At 38.1% G+C, this 16,581-nt stretch overlaps 1 protein-coding gene across 1 annotated transcript in view; it reads left to right on the plus strand.

Annotated features, from left to right (window-relative positions):
- Positions 1-14,667, plus strand: part of RFX6 (regulatory factor X6) — a 50,001-nt gene extending 35,334 nt beyond the window's left edge. Inside the window, exons 14-20 of the mRNA XM_077781799.2 lie at positions 372-481; positions 2,516-2,633; positions 3,721-3,843; positions 5,076-5,285; positions 5,804-6,313; positions 7,278-7,496; positions 8,218-14,667. Coding sequence (XP_077637925.2) covers positions 372-481; positions 2,516-2,633; positions 3,721-3,843; positions 5,076-5,285; positions 5,804-6,313; positions 7,278-7,496; positions 8,218-8,384 — 1,457 coding nt within the window. The 3' untranslated portion in view covers positions 8,385-14,667. The remainder of the gene's footprint in view (positions 1-371; positions 482-2,515; positions 2,634-3,720; positions 3,844-5,075; positions 5,286-5,803; positions 6,314-7,277; positions 7,497-8,217) is intronic.
- Positions 14,668-16,581: the final 1,914 nt, after the last annotated feature.

Consider the following 16,581-nt stretch of genomic DNA (forward strand, 5'->3'; position numbering starts at 1 on the left):
TATGAAAGAAGCATAGGACACTGCAAATCTGCCATATTACAGAGAAAGCTTTATTAGCAAATGTAGTATTAGAAGGGTTTTCAAGATTGAATCTATAAAGGAATGGAAAATAGAATAATCTTCTTTTACTTTTATTTTCTTATAAAACTTCATTGTCTTACAACCTGTATCATTGTAATGCTTAAGTAATTAAAATGTAAGTGTGTGATGGATGTGTGTGTGCTTGCTTTGCTGGGGAATCACTTATTTCTTCACTGCTCTAATTCTTTGATTTTCCTTTCCATGCTACAATATTGTCATATGTCTGGTGAGTGGCTTTTTCTCATGTTCAGAATAGAGTGCAATGATATGTTCTCCTTTTTACATGGTAGATGACTCTATTACAGTGTTCCAAGAACTGAAGGACCTCCTAAAGAAGAATGCCACTGTGGAATCATTTATTGAATGGTTGGATACTGTGGTTGAGCAAAGGGTTATCAAGGTACCTTTCAAATGTTCTGCCTGATTCCAGACCAAATCCTACTCCCCTAACTTCTTATGCAGTCCCACTGATTTTCCAGAAGGAATTTTCATCTCTGCTCCTATCTCCTTTACTGTGACAGGGAAGTTTGTAATTTGATGTCAAAGATTCCAGTGATATTAGTCCAGGTTAATCATGTTGAGCAGTCTTATGTGTGTTACAAACTAAGAAGTATGGTAGCTAAAACACTAAAGCCAGCACTTTCACAAACTGTACATGACAGAAACCCTCTGACCTTATGTGTGCCTGCAAAATCACAGGGGGATTGCTCTGAGTAAGGTGGGCAAAAGTTGTTTCTTACAGAAGCAATTCTCTCTTCCATTTAGGTGGTACATGTGTGGTATAAATTACTGCAGCAGGTAGATACAGAGTAGCTAGCCTCCTGAAGAATTTCTACATTTCAGGATGGAAGATACAGTTTTGTAGCTTTCTAAGGTGCTTAACTCAGTTATTGATGGTTTTGATGGGATTCCCCTTCCCATCTCCAATTACCAAGATGCATTTACATCACAAGTATTTTATATGCATGCAGTTATATAGGGATTAAAAAAACTACAGCTCAGAACAAAAGAAAGGATTTTTTCTTATAGCTAAGTAAAAGATATTTAACCAATCTGTGACTCTAATAACAGTGAACTAGTAGAATGAGGTGTTACATATTGTTGGCTAATAGCTGAACACTGGTCTTCTCATCAGCCTTTTTTTGCCTGAAAATGCAGTATCTTATTAATCATTTTAGGTAGCATCTTGATATGAATGGGTGCAAAAGGTTGAGACAATACAGTTAGCATCAAATGGCTGACAGAATAGAGACTGCCACTTACAGGAAAAACATAGACATGCCCTTTTTTATTTCTTTGCCTGTTTTCCCAAATTTCAATGGAGGCACTGATAATTTATTTCTTTTTAATGTACTCTGAGTTTCCTAACAATTGCTGACAAGTGAGCAGCACAGTGAGGAGCTTTGGATTACTCAGGGCAGCAGAGCCAAAGCAAGTCCTCGCATACCCAGAAATCTCCCTAGGCAAAAAAAATATCCCATTGAAGCTGAGTAATCTCAATTTATTTTAGACTGGAATTATTATGGTCTAAATTTCATTCCACAATCTCAGAAGACAATTCCTGATAAGCAAGTCAGGCAGAAAAGGTATAGCAATTTTCCATTCAGCATCTACTATGTGATACCATATTATTAAAGCTAACAGGTATGGTTCCTAGCATTGTTTTCCTGTACTTAGGGAAGAAGTACCAACAAGTTTTGTTATGAAGCTAGGTCAACTTGAGCAGAAGCTAATCATTTACAGAACATGTAATCCTTCCACTGCTGTTTGCCTTCTGTTCATGCTGAAGTGTGGCTACTGTCAAACTCACACAGCAGCTTCTTTCTGCCTGCTGTTGGACAAAGTAACAGGGCATATGTTGCCACACAAACAAATCACTGCAAGAGCAAAGTGACTGTATGAATTGAGCAGTATTAAAAACATCACTTTGATCATCATGATGGTAACATACCATTCTGTAATATAAATTCTGATCAGTATTAAACAGATTAAAGTATGAAGACTAAATTCTATTCCTTGTTTTATGGAATAACAGTGCCAGAGGGTAGGACCTTCCTGCATTCCCACCTTCCTTCCTGCCTCCCTCCCTCCCTTCCTCCTTCCCTCCCTTCCCTGTATAGTTACAGAATAACTTGGCACCTTTAATACTAGAATATGGAGTAATTTATGTACCATCAGGGCCCAAACAGTAAGCAGTTTATTTCATCTGACATTGGCAGACAGCATTATATGACTGCACTCAAAGGAGTGAAGGCTGCTATTTTACCAAGTCAAGTCACAGAGCAAGGGGATAATTTGAATCAGGCAGCTTGAGTCACTTGCCACATCAACCTGAGTTAAGCACTCCTTGAACTCTCAAAGATATTCAGTTCTTCTCTCCTGTTGGCAGAAAGCAAGTGAGCATACCTAACAGTATTTTACTGTTCTCTTTCAGGCAAGCAAGCAAAATGGAAGGTCTTTAAAGAAGAGGGCTCAGGACTTCCTTCTGAAATGGAGCTTCTTCGGTGCTCGAGTGATGCATAACCTAACTCTAAACAATGCATCAAGTTTTGGTACCTGAGCTTTATAGAAACACTCATATTTTGTACATATATGTTAAGCACTTACCAGCTTTCCACTATTTCCTGTGCTGAGGAACCCATCCTAATCTAAAAATTCTTTGATCAAAGCCACAAATACTGTGTGATGTAATTTTTCAAACTAACATTTTACAGTAAATACTAGCAATATTTTGCTGGTGACCTGTGTCATAGGGCTGTTTCAAAATGGTATTTTTCTTTTGAATTGCTGTTTTGATATGCTTTGCCATTTAAGTGCTAGAAGCTTTGTTTGTTTTGATATGGCAATGACTGCATATCTCAGTATAAGAGACAAAATAGTTAAATTATTGGTTTTACCTGTGGATCAGTTTGGTAAAAAAATACCACTGTATATAATTCTGGTGCATGGTATGTTTTGATAAAAGCAGAAGGAATTTGTCAGTCATCATGCATTTAATTCTGGAATCAGCAGATGATTGATTTAATAGTGTTTGTGGCTTTTAAAAATTAAGGATCACACACACACATTTAGGAATGTTTACATTTTTGGGAACACTCAGAAAAAACCTTATATAAGAGAGAAGATGGCAGAGCAAGTGAAACAAACTCCAGTATGTAATGTCATATTTTTAGCCATAGGTACATTGTTATCTAAAATTCAGAGGATATTTCAAATAGCTGTAGGGACACATACATTTTTTTAATGCGATATATCCTTGAAATGAGGTCAAAGACTTTACCAGTTATTGTCTGGTTATTTAACACAAGGCAAACAGAAATAGAGCAGAGGCATTCTAGCAGACTTCAGCCTTATCTAGTTCCACTGTGTGCTCTCTTCAAGTATAAAGCATGTCTCACTTTCATCAGTATTTTTCTTTGATGTAATTAGTGGTCAAATAGCCTACAGGACAGTAAACAATTGATCTAGGTGGGCCAGTGCAAAGAGAGATTAGAGCTAGAAGTTAGGCACTATTCCTTGTTGGTCTTGCCAGGTCATTTAAAGTCCACAATTATTTGTTTGTTTCACTGGCTTCTTGTGGAGTGGTGAGAGATGGTCACAAAGATAACTCAGCTACTCTCTCTCTTTCTCCTCGAAAAGGTTCTTTTCATTTGATCCGCATGTTACTAGATGAGTACATCCTGCTTGCCATGGAGACCCAGTTCAATAATGACAAAGAACAAGAACTCCAGAATCTACTGGACAAATACATGAAGAATTTAGGTAACTAGAGCTTGTTTCTTTTGCATGTGTAGAAATTGATGTATTTGTTTAAGCAGAAGCAAGTTTACTGTGTTCTCCTGAAGGTGTGGTTATGTCAAATTCACAACATTGTCAAATTCACCTGGAAGGTTTGTGACCATTCACACAGCAATTCATTCCCACCTTCCTACCACAGTTCACTTCATAACAGTTTGTTGGAATGTCAATACATAGCACAACACTAAGGATCACTGAAATTATCTTGGATGCAACAAAGATTTGTAGGTATATCTGAAGGGCCATGAACTGAAGCATGAAAAGAGGTATAAGTAGCAGAAAGGGCAAGAATTCCTTATCCAGTTTTTCCCCAAAGCTTAAATATATAATTACAACTTGAACCAGGAATTTATTAAATGTTACCAGAGTGCAAATATCCTTTCAATGTCAAGTTTGGAGCCCTATTTACCATGTGGTTGAAGCATTACTATATGGAAGAGAAAATTTTTTGAAAACAGTATCCTTAACATTTTCCATCTACCAGGCTCTTTCAAAATTAGATAGTTTGAAATTATATGTTCCAGGTCCTTTGCTATAAAAAGAATGAAGATTGATATTAATTGAGTTCTGGTCCAAGTTAATAATTAAAAATCCAGTGAAACTTCAGAAGCTTGCAGAAGTATTTTTTATTAGCATTAGCACTGGCAGTCAATCCTTAGCTTTTTGGTTGTTGTTACTCTAAATCTGCACTTTGCTACAGGAAACATGCATAGAATTTATGACAGTAAGTGCTGCATTTCTTTAAATTCAGCCTCCAGAAAAAAAAACTTTGCCTGTGTGACAGTTGCCTTATCCTTGTGTGTAGGTGAAGTACATGAAACTGTAAGATAAAATCATGGTTTCTTCTGAAGAACAGCAAAACTAACTTTATCAATAGTCTGCAAAAAGCTGAAGAACTCTTGAGTATAACAAATGCTTTTCTCTAGATATCAATATGAAAAGAGAGTTCAGGCATTCTGAAGTTGCCATTGTTAATTCTTTAGGATGAAATGTTGATTCTGATTAACTCTGAATGCAATTCATTGTTCACATTTACTTCAAGGGAATAAATAAAATTCATACTTTCAACATGAAGGGTTCAGTAAGGAGCTGAAACTGTGTGATGTAGATCTGTGGTCAGGGAAAATGATACAAACAGAACTAATGCGCAGTGAGGATACATAACAGCCGACAATGGTTTTCATTTACCCTTCCAGATGCAAGCAAAGCCACCTTCACTGCATCACCAAGCTCTTGCTTCCTAGCAAATCGTAACAAAGCCGCTCCTCTGCCCAGTGACACTTCAGTCAAAAATGAGTGCCTAGGAGAGCAAACCTTTGTGTCCTTGTCAGCTGGTCAACCCAGCAGTGCACCTTCTGGTCTGAACCCCTTCACCCCAGGAGATGGGGAGACTATGCAGCTGACAGGTGTGTATCAACTCTTCCAGCTTGTCCTTCCCTAATTTGTCTGTTAGTCTTTCAGTTTGTGGTTACATTGCCGTAGGAGGAGCCATGACCACATGCATTTATGAAGACCTCTAGTAAACAGCATTTCATGATCTAACATTCTGTGGTGATTTACAGAAGTCAGAAATTGTAATTACCCTGCCAGTAATAGTTCATCTTGAAAAATGGTAAAACTATCTTAGAACTCCTGGCTTGGTGAAGTTCTTGTGAGGAGAGAATGAACAGTAAACCTGGAGCACATAAGGATTGTAACTGTTGGAAATTCCCACTGAATGTGGCACCTTGAAGCTGGAGAATGAAAGGGAGAAGTTTTATATCCTGAAGCCATGAAATAAAAGCTGTGAATTATATAGGTGGGGTCCAGTGCATAACTTTTGTAAAGGTTTCAAATGGTAATCTGCACTTAATTAGAGTGTTTGTGTCTTAACAGCAGTACTGAGGTATGGACACTAATCACGGTTAATGTTTATTTATTCCAGATCAAATGGAGCTGTCTCAAGGCACTGGTCACCTCATGACTCCACCCATTTCACCAGCCATGGTCAGCAGAGGAAGTGTTATCAACCAGGGACCAATGTCTGTGAGACCTCCCAGTGTAGGTCCCATGTTATCGACACATTCACAGTGCTCTTCCTACTCAGAGCCCCTTTATCAGACTTTGTCACAGACCAATCAGAATTACTATGGAAATAATTCCAGTTACCAGGCTATGTTCAGGACACAGGCCCATTCCACTTCAGGAGTTTATGACCACAGAGCAGAGTCCAGCCGATTCAATGCCTTGAGTGAACAGCAGTTCTCCAGAGACTACTTCAGCAACAGTTGTGCCGTGTCTCGCTACAATGCCAGTTCCCCTTCCAGCTATGGTCCCTCCAGCATGTCTCAGGACACACACAATATGCAGTTTCTGAATAGTGGGAGTTTCAATTTCTTGAACAACTCAGTATCTACATGTCCAGGAGCAGCTTATCCTGCTAATGCTTCCAATGGTATAAATACATATTTTCTTTTTCCTTTTGTTTCTCTTTCATTGCTGGAGTAAAATGCTTGTTCTCTGCTTTTTTTTTCCTATGGAAGATGTATTTCAGATTTTATTTATACATTCCTGTTTTCTACTTCTCTGATAACACACAGAGATTGTAAAGCAGCTTAATCAGCTACTTAAGGGTTTATTTTCCTCTGGTGAATTCTCAGTTGACCTCAAATGCATCTCCTGCCTTATGTTAATCTTCCTTTGATATCATCACCATATCTTGCACAAAGGAAGCAAAACCAGGATGATCTTGTGGTTTAACAATCTCTTGAAAAGCTCCCAAAACATTTGCTATGAAACAGAGAAGACACAAGATAGCTTACTTCAGGGACCAGCATAATGGACCATTCAAGTTGCAGGGTAGAAAGTATAAAAATGTGCACTAGCAATAGTTTGGGACTTTGTACCTCACATTTCTCATACTTTAAATGTAAAATCACTGCTTCAGAGGTATAGTCAGCAAAACATCTCCCTCTTCTGGAGGAAAGACACAGTGGAAATGTTACTTTTATATAGATTTGTCTATGCAGTGAGTACCTATTACCCTTCAGATTTTCTTTCCATGCATGCTTTCCTTGGTTGTAAGCTTCAGAAGGAAGAACTGAACTGTGCATAGGACTCCCCATGGTGTCTCATAAGGCCAGTGATTGCAGGCTGTGTTTGATTCTGAACTTAGAAAGAAAGCATTTTTCTGTACTGAAGACATACCTGAACCCTTACCATATTTTGGTTTCCTTGTTACCACCTCGCTTTTGGGTCAGTCTTGACATATGTTGCTTATTTTCCTGGGCTGTGTGTGTATATAAATAATCTTACTGTGAAAGGCTTAGTCCAGTAACAAGTACTTTTTTTTCCAAGGTTATCACAGGGTCATACACTACCCAGTAGTTTCATTCATCTTTTTTTCAATCTTCAATTAGGATATTATGGAAACAGCATAAATTACTCAGAATCTCACAGACTTGGAACAATGGTGGACCAACATGTTTCTGTAATCAGCAGTGTCAGCAGCATTCGGCCACTGCCATCCTACAGTGATGTACATGATCCGCTGAATATCTTGGATGACAGCAGAAGAAAACAAACGGTCTCCTACTACTCAGAGTCCTCACCTTCTATTGTCTGCCGGACCCCTATGCGTAAGTACAGCCAGCAACAGAGGAGCAGCTATGAACTTTTTAGTATCCTATGAATTGCTGAATATTAAATTGTAGCTCACATACACAATATATAAAATGCAACATAGAGACAAAACAGCTCGCTACTCTGGTTGTGATTTCCTTAAAACTGAGTTTAATAAATTTGCTTCCATAAGGAGGTCTATAATCCATTGTCCAGGAGCAGTGGAATGATTGGCCTGGGTTGCGTAAAAATGTGTATTAGGAAGCACTTTCTAATTATTAAATAAACTAATAATAAACTGGGCTTTTCTAGGGTCTCTTGGAGATCCTCACTGTCAAACAGATCAAATGAATCCTGGTGTCTCAGTGCATCCTTCCTATGCTCTGGTTCCCCATTCTATGCTTCAACAACTGTGTAATAGGCAAAGCTCCCACTGACAGAAATACCCAATCCCAAAAGGTTTATTTTGGTATATGCCTTAAACAAATAGCAGCCGAGTATAGTCTCACATTCTAAAAATGGTTGCATGGAAGATATAAACTAGGGCACTTTATTTCTACACAAGATTACATCTTCTTACTCCTTACCTGTTAATCTTGCATAGAAGATCAGACATTTCTGTCCTTCAGATGATGTGCCTGGTAGATAGGAGTTTTCATCAAATGAAACTGGATTATGATTTCTGTTAAATTCGATAAATTGAAAACTTGCAGTAATGGTGACCTTTTTCCCCCACAGCTTCAAACTTGCAAACCACATCTTCTTCACAGTGTATGTATGGAACATCCGGTCAATTCCCTTCCCAGGAAAATTTGGAGGTCCATGCCCCACCAAGCAGAGATATGGTGCCATCTTTACCACCAATCAACACTGTCTTCATGGGAGCAGCTGCTGGAGGAACCTAACTGAGACATGTCTGTGCCCTAGGCTTACTTTGCAACCCCAGACATTAAGGCTATGATGATAATCCCCTTCCAAGTTGGTGGAATATAAAAGTAGTACATATAGGTGTTAAAGAAGCCATTTTAACAATGTTATCAGCCCTCCACACACACAAAAAAAATAGCTATATTTAGATTGGGTCCTGCTTGTGAATCTCTCAGGATTGTTCTCACCATTACAGCTTTTCAGTCAGAAATTCAGGGTAAGCAGAAAGAGCCAGTGATTCTTGCAAGCAAGAATAAGTTGTAAAAAAAAATATTACATCTATTCCTAATTTATTAAAAATGCTAGTCTTTCACTTATATCTTTTTTTATATATATATAATGTTTATTTAATGCCTGTGTTGCTCATTATTTATTAGGACCACAGAGTAACTGTTTACTTTCTCATATTTGACAGATTGTCAAATGTATTTATCCTACCTCCTATGGAAATGTTTACAAGGTCAGTTTTTACTGTTTTAAATGAAATTAAGCCAAACTCTAAAGTTTTTTACTGTTGTGCTCTGGAAAGTCAATTTCAAATGTTTAGTGCCTACTTGTGTAAGTTAAAAGTCCTCAGGAAATAAATAAAACATATGATGGAGATTTTATTTCTCTTCCTCTTAAAATAAAACCAACAAAACATGAAAATATCATAAGCTAACTAATTGCAGTAGCCTGCTACTGTAACTGGATGACTGAAGGAAATGAAACTATGCCACTAAATGTTGTGGGATTTCAGAATTACCTGTAGTAACAGCCCAAAGATTTTTCTGATGGAAATCCATAAAAATATATTCATCAGCTTTCACTGGTTTAGGGCAACTGTGTAAACTGAGACTGAAAGTAATAAAGATTATTAAAAAATTATGCAACCCTTCAATAGCTATTTTAATATTTAAAAGTATTTTACAAATGCCATGATAATCTGTGCACAAACACACATTTATTTTATGTTTCTGCAGAAGCCAAGGAATATTTACTAGTTGTGTTACAGAGGACATAGAAGAGAACACACAAAACAAACTTCTTGCTATGCATTCATGAAATAGCAGGTGTTATTTTATAATCAGATTGTCTCAACACCAGATTCAGGTTTGGGCTTTGAAGAAAAGTGCATTTTTTGGTGGAGGAAAATGGATGATACCAGGATGAAGCTTTTCTTTCTATTTCTGTATAACTTCCTTTAGTATCTCTCTATCATCAAAAGTCAGACTGCAGAAAAGCAATAAAAAACATTGACTGGACTAGGTTTTGAATAATTCTGGATATTAAACACTTGATGTAGAAAAAAGACACCGTAATTCAGTATTTGAGAAGTGGAAGACTTCAGCTCGATTGCTTCCTAATTCCAGATGAAGACTTAGGCTGTGACCGAAAGTACCATAATGATGCAAGAAAGCTTTGGTTTCTATACAAATTCTCAGTGAGATGTAATGGTAGCACAGATTGTTCAATATTTATTGGGCAAAGCTTTGTAGCAAATGAATTAAGCACTGCAAAAGACTTCTTAATGACTGTTCAGGATGTATTTTGTCCTAAAATTTGTCCTATAAATGGACATGGTTCCCTCCCTATGTATGCAGGTCAACTCTATAGACAGTGACAGGAGAGGAGATGCCTCCTGCTCCAAGGAGTTAAGATGGGAAGGGGAGTATGAAGGTAAAGGATATGCCACTAGAGCAAGGGATATGTCACTATCCTGAGATTCCTTGGCTTCCTCAGCTAACAAATGACATGGCACAAATAATTAATTTAAGGTCAAAAATTCCAGGTTGTTGAATGTACATGAGGGGAATATGTAGAATTTAGAGAAAGCAGTCAATCACTGGCAGACAGGGTCTTAGTCTATTAGGCTCTACATAAAAAAACACTGTGTACATAAATTCTCAAATGGGGTATGGGATTTATATGCACCATTTCCAATAATTTTCTTGTTGTTATGTGAACCATTTTGCACTGGGGTTTGTTGGGTTTTTTAGGGCTCCCCCCCCCCCCCCCCCATAAATTACTGTGTCTGCACATCATCTGAGATAAGAAATGATCATATGTCATGAAATGTGCAGATTCTCCAGAAAGCTGCAGAACACAAAGTAGCATGAAGTATCACCCTGTTGGAAATTGCAGTTCATTGTCAAGAGCAAAGAGTAATAAAAATATTCTAATATTCAAATAGCCAAATGAGAGAATTCTCTCATAGTGCTGCAGAACAAAACAAACCCATCATAATTGTAACTAGCAAAACCATATGAGAAATCTCCATTTTATGACTCATTAGTTCAATCAAATAAATCGTTTGATGAATTCAGTACATTTTGTCTGTATAAAATGAAATAACTCATAGCTTTTGTGAATAGCCCATGGGAAGATTTTTATCTTTTGTGTTGTAACAGCATTGCAGTAAATTATATGAAGAATTAATGGAGTTACTGTTTGGTGGTTTTGTATTAGTAAGTTCAGTTACATTTTTGTGGATGCATTAATACATTGGTTTTAATATATACATGCCTGGAAATCTCTGTTAAAAATCGTACTTATTGAGTACAGTCAGTGTCAAATGGATCTTGCCTAGAGGAAAAAACAAAGACCTTTTTTTGAGAAAGAAACATGAAAAATTAAATCCTTTTGATCTATTTTGTCAGTATCAATTACTCTGAACTAGTGCTAGGAAAGGCAAAAGAGGTGGGTGGGCAAGTGAAATTTGCTTCCACTTCTAAAGGAAAAGTGATTCTATACAAATTATATCAACCAAGATGAAGCAATAATGGAGAAGAACCAATTATCTTGTGTGCCAAGAGCACATGCCTTGCTGTGCAAAATTTGTGCTGGAAGAGGGGTGCAGTTCTTTGACCCTGAAGGTGATTAGGACCATGGGAATATTGATCCAAACTCAAAATTAGCAAGAAAATTGGCTTTTACCTTAAAATGTGTAGTGAAAACACAGTGAAATAACTTGCAGAAGGTAAACCTGTGTATTGTTCTGTCATACCACAAGCCAAATCACTGGTCAGATCAGCATATAAGTGATTGTTCGCCACTGAGAGGAAGGGAGTCTTCAGTGCAGAGCCATTTAGCAGAACCTCATACCCGGTACAGAATATTAGGTCACAGATACACAAGAGCAGGAACAGATGTTTTGTATGATGCAGCACAGTATTTTTTCCTCAGTATGGGGTCAGGATTAAGTGAACATTAGGCTTATGGAATGGTAGAAAAAAATCTCCACTCTTAGTGCACTTGGATAAAACCTGTACAGATGTTATCAGTCTTAGAAAAGCAGATATTTGACATTAAAGAATTTATACAGGTTATTAATGCCATACTGTGGACAGAAGTGTACTGCTATAGGCTGAGCATCCCACAGCACCAACATTAATGTGGCATCAAGTGAACTTAAAAGGGTTGAGGCTGCCTGCTAGTGATTAGATCAGCATAGTTCAGGAGGCTGAACCTGCTTTTAAAAACTGAAGATAGATTAGAATTAGTTTTAGGTTTGATATGCTCCAGATTATAAGTAACAGGCTTTTGTATGAATAGTTTTGGACTATGGTTTAACTGGAATCACTAACCTAACTTTAAAGTTTAGATTAAATTCTATATTAGCCAAGGGATGTAGTCTGGGCAAGGATGGGCTGGTTGATACGGACCTTAGGACTGTTGCAAATAAGAGCTGGAAAAGCTATGCTAAATTGCCTGTTTGAAATAGGCTGTAGGCTTAGCTTTTATGATGCACTCTGTAGGATTTGGGAATAGCTGTGACTGGGTTTATGGGCTTGGATTCAGGCTATAATGTTGGATGAGCCTGCATAATGCCTGAGATTGGCTTGTGACTTTTGCCATAAGGGTTTGCATGGTGTGTTTAACTTAATATAGTTAATTCTTGCACATTTGATGCTTTCTTGCTAGGGATGTACTCAGGATGGAGCTTAAGTCTGATTTATCTTTGGTATAAGTATTGACTTCAGAGGTTGGGTCAGCATGAAGCTGAGACCAAATATTGTTTGATTTAGAAGTGGCCATCAAGATTGACTTAATGCTCCTGGCTTAGAGGGACTCACAAACTATGCTTAGTTCTAGAAAAAAACAGAATGTAGAGAGAACAATATAGATTACTATTGTACTCAGAACTTCAATTATGATTGACTTAGAACAGGTAAAAGGGCTGTTGAGCTCACACAAAGCTTACTGTCAGACTAGATCTAGTTATGATCTAGTTATATATAATTCCTTCAAGGTCTAGCCTTAAGACTGGACTTAGAACTGATTTGAAATTAACATTTGGAAATGTAAGAAGATTAGCTATTTAGGATAAAGCTAGATCTAGATGAAACAAGTGAGACTAATTTGGAGTTTTAGGTGATGGAGATCACATTATCAATCATACTTCTGAGGCTGGCATTGTGAAATCTGAGGTTATGGTCGAGGTTCAGGTCAACATGAAGCAATGAGTCTGAACTAATTATGGATTTAAGACCTTCAAGGGTTTATGGTTATTATTAACATTAATAAGAGTCCTTAGTTCTAGAAAAGAGTTGAAGTAAAAGTCTAGGACTAGGTCAGTAATTGTGTAATGCAGCATCAATGCACGTTTAAATAGTCATTAGCTGAAATTTCTTTGATGGAAAGGAGATGGATCTTTCACAGCATAAATTCAGAATGATACCTTTAATGGAAGGACTGGAGGACCTGTAGCCTCAAGAGACATGCTGCAACATTTCTTATGGCTAGACCTCAAGTAACCAGCACTACTGGGATGGTGAAAGGTCAGCAAAGCAGGAGATCTTACTGCAAACTATGCTGCTACTTCAAACTATGCTGGTCACCAGACAATTGCAGCAAATACAAGTCTCAGCAGAATCCCTTCTTAGGACCTGAGGCCTTATGCCAATGAAGGCATAAGCAGGCAAAACAGGAGGAAAGCAGGGCTGAGATCTGAAATATCACGCCAACTGCACAATGAGAGTGACATCAAATACTATTACTCTATGTTTGAATTTTTTTCTATTTGTACTGTTTTTTCCCATTCAACAATAGCTGAATGTTACAATGCTGCACAGTGCAGTGGCTACACAACTGGGAACATGTAAAAGATTATATTAGCAACTGAACTAGGAAAATCTACTTCCCTTCCTTTTGGCTTAGTTGATTATTATCTCTGATCAAATAAAGGACCACATGTTCCTACTGCCCTTGTGCCCTGGTTGCTGCAGTAAAAAGAGACATACAGTGAAATTTAGAGTACTATATGCCTTTTTGATTTCTGTCAAGTTTAATTTTCCCATACAATTCAGTTTTGTACAGACTTCATTGATCTGTTCATTGACCTGTTTTGCATCAAAATACATAGAGATCACTCTAAGTTTAACTAAAATGACATGTTTTTGAGAAGTTCCATTACAGTAAAAATACCAACTGTGTGTAATACAGTAATAGGCCTTTCTCTCTTTCTATTATGATTTATACCAAGCTTCATCTTCAAAGTATGATCAACCTTCAAACACTAGGCCAGATGTATGTACTCCTCTAGCAGCATCATTCCCTTGTCTCTAAACATTTGCCACCCAATGGCTGGCCTACTGGGTTTGTGCTCCTCCACGCCCAATCCACAACAGTTGTGATTTTCTGACAGTTCCCAAATTTCAGTTCTTGGTGAGTACTTGCATTTTAGATATCACAGGGCCAATCTTCAGGCATTCTTCAGATAGCAGTGACCCAACTTGTGGCTTCTGAGAAAGAACTGATGAAATATTTTCAGTGTCCTGGAAGTAACAGTTCTCTTTCACTTCCACTTCTGAAACCACCAAAATATGTGTCATTGTATGATTGATAGTGTGGGCAATGTCTAAGGAATTTTTGAAGATAATATAAAAAGTTTCCTACTACTAAGTTTCTTTTAGAATTGAAAAGTGACTTTCATTCTAAGTAAAAGTTATGTGGAAAATTCTTGGGAAATTAATTTTTAAAAGAGTGAAATATTGGGGATGAAACTGAAATGGACTCAGTCCATTGTATTGGGGAGATAACACTTCGCTTAAATAAATAAATACTAACTAAGTCATAGATTAAGTTTGATATTGAGCTACTCCAGCTGATCATGGTTTTTGCTCATTTGGAAGAAAGTCAGATCTCTGATCCTGCTCCAAAGTTTACATGTAGTGGAATGGTGCTATCAGAAGAAACTAAAAACCTGTCAATATAGTCAGCTTGCTTTTCTCCTCCATTTGCAGAGTCATCTTTATCTCCTGACTGACTGTACAGTCAATCCTGTACAGTCATGCTCATGCTTCAGCCTTTAGCTAAGCTGTTCCCTTTGTAGAAAAAATAGTGAAAAAACCAATATTTTGTCCACTGCAGGGTCCATATCTACTGTACTCTACTCTACATGTAGGGATGGATATCACACTCTACTGTGTGTGATATCCATCCCTTTACAGTCTTTCAAGAGGAGCCTCCAAGATCTCCTGCTCCATCCAAAGATATGGAATGAGATTCACACTACTTCTACCAGCAGTCAAGAAATTATGTATCACTGATAAGGATAACTCAGATGCAAGCAAAACTGTACTATTTAGGCCTAAAACTTTGTCCCTTTCTCATCTACCTCCAGGCAAAATAGTGTTTGGCAGGTGGCTGTCTCTAAGGAATGCTTTTGATCAGCAAATCCCGTTCCTTAGCCCTTGCTGCTCATGGAAATTCTTAGAATTGTGGCTCACATGATTTCCATGAGCCCCTCCATGTATCCTGTGGGAATCTTAGATGCCTCAGCTGAGACTGAGATGTCTGGTTGGTGTTGGAACTCAAAATGTCTCTCAGACATTTTTAGAGGTTCCAGGCCTTGGTCAGAAGCATTTTAGACCCTGGCAGGCAGCTGAAAACAGCTGTGATTTTGAGTTTGAGCCATGGAATGAGTTACCAACTTTGAAGGTGGAACAAGCAGTCACAAAGGGTTAGATAGTATAGTAAGAGTAGATACAAAGTAGAGTGAAAAATTTTTTAGTATTGTATAGGGGGGTTTTAGCACCTGTACGGGGGGGTTTTACTTTGTACATAGGGGTCAGAAGTTCTAAGATGGAGGAAAGTGGGCTGATCCTGTTCTTCCTCCTTCTTCTTCCTTGCCTCCATGTTCTTGGTGATGTTGGCACTCACGGATTGGTTTAGAGTAGAAAAGCACTTTGTAATATAGGTAGTAGGTATTGGGGGAAAACTATAAACATGTAAAACGTAATATATCATATAAAAGATAGCAGCAGCCCTGGGTGGGGGGAGAAAAGAAGAAGACAGCAGACAGAGAGGATGTCAGTGTGTGTGTGCCTCTGCCCAGGCCGCTGACCAAGCAGCCGCAGCCCGAGAAGACAATTTTTTAGATAAATAACAATAAACTGCCTTGAGACCGAGCAACAAGAGACTGCGGAGATTTTCTTTGGAAGCACAGGTTGGAGGAGAGACTTTACCACCACACGAGACCCCAGACCAAGCCTGGGGTTCTCACAGGTTGGCAACAGGTCATGTAAGTGTCATGCAGTTAGTACATGACAAGCTTTAGTCCTCTTCATGGCTGGCTTTCCATGATCTTGGAAAGTCTCACTGCAGTCTGCAATGTCAGGGTGAGATATTTTTCCACCTGCCTGGACTGCTTGGTGAGCCCCAGCTCCAGGCTGGCTGCAGCCCTGCAACAATGCAAATGTAAGAGCTAATTCTGACCTCCAAGAAATGCTGGTCACATGGCAGACTGGATAGAACTGGACATCACACAGCCTCTAGGATGAAACCAGATGTTTCAGAGAGTGTGCAGTGGAAAAGATGTGTTTAATCAATATCTTGCTATGCATTCTATGTCCTTGTGGATAAACTGAGAGTTGAGCAGAGAGATGAACTTACAAGTGCTTGGGCATTTTTAAGTGGCATTTGGAGTTCAGCTTTGTTAACACTGATGGGTGAAGAGAGCTTATGGTATATATGGTCCTTAATCCTGTAAGTAATAAAAATAAATTCTAAAAATATCCAGACATCTAATTTATAAATGTGTTCTTCTATAGCAAAACTTATCTATGTTTAAAGAAACTGATCTTCACCCTTGCATGCTAAACAGAAAAACACATAAAAACATGTAAAGCCCCCCTGAGATTGCTGGTCTCACATTTGAAAATGCTATCCTCTCTTCTTTCATCTTCTTGACAA

Source organism: Lonchura striata, chromosome 3 (genome assembly GCF_050655825.1).
Source record: "Lonchura striata isolate lonStrDom1 chromosome 3, ASM5065582v1, whole genome shotgun sequence".
Lineage (NCBI taxonomy): Eukaryota > Metazoa > Chordata > Aves > Passeriformes > Estrildidae > Lonchura > Lonchura striata.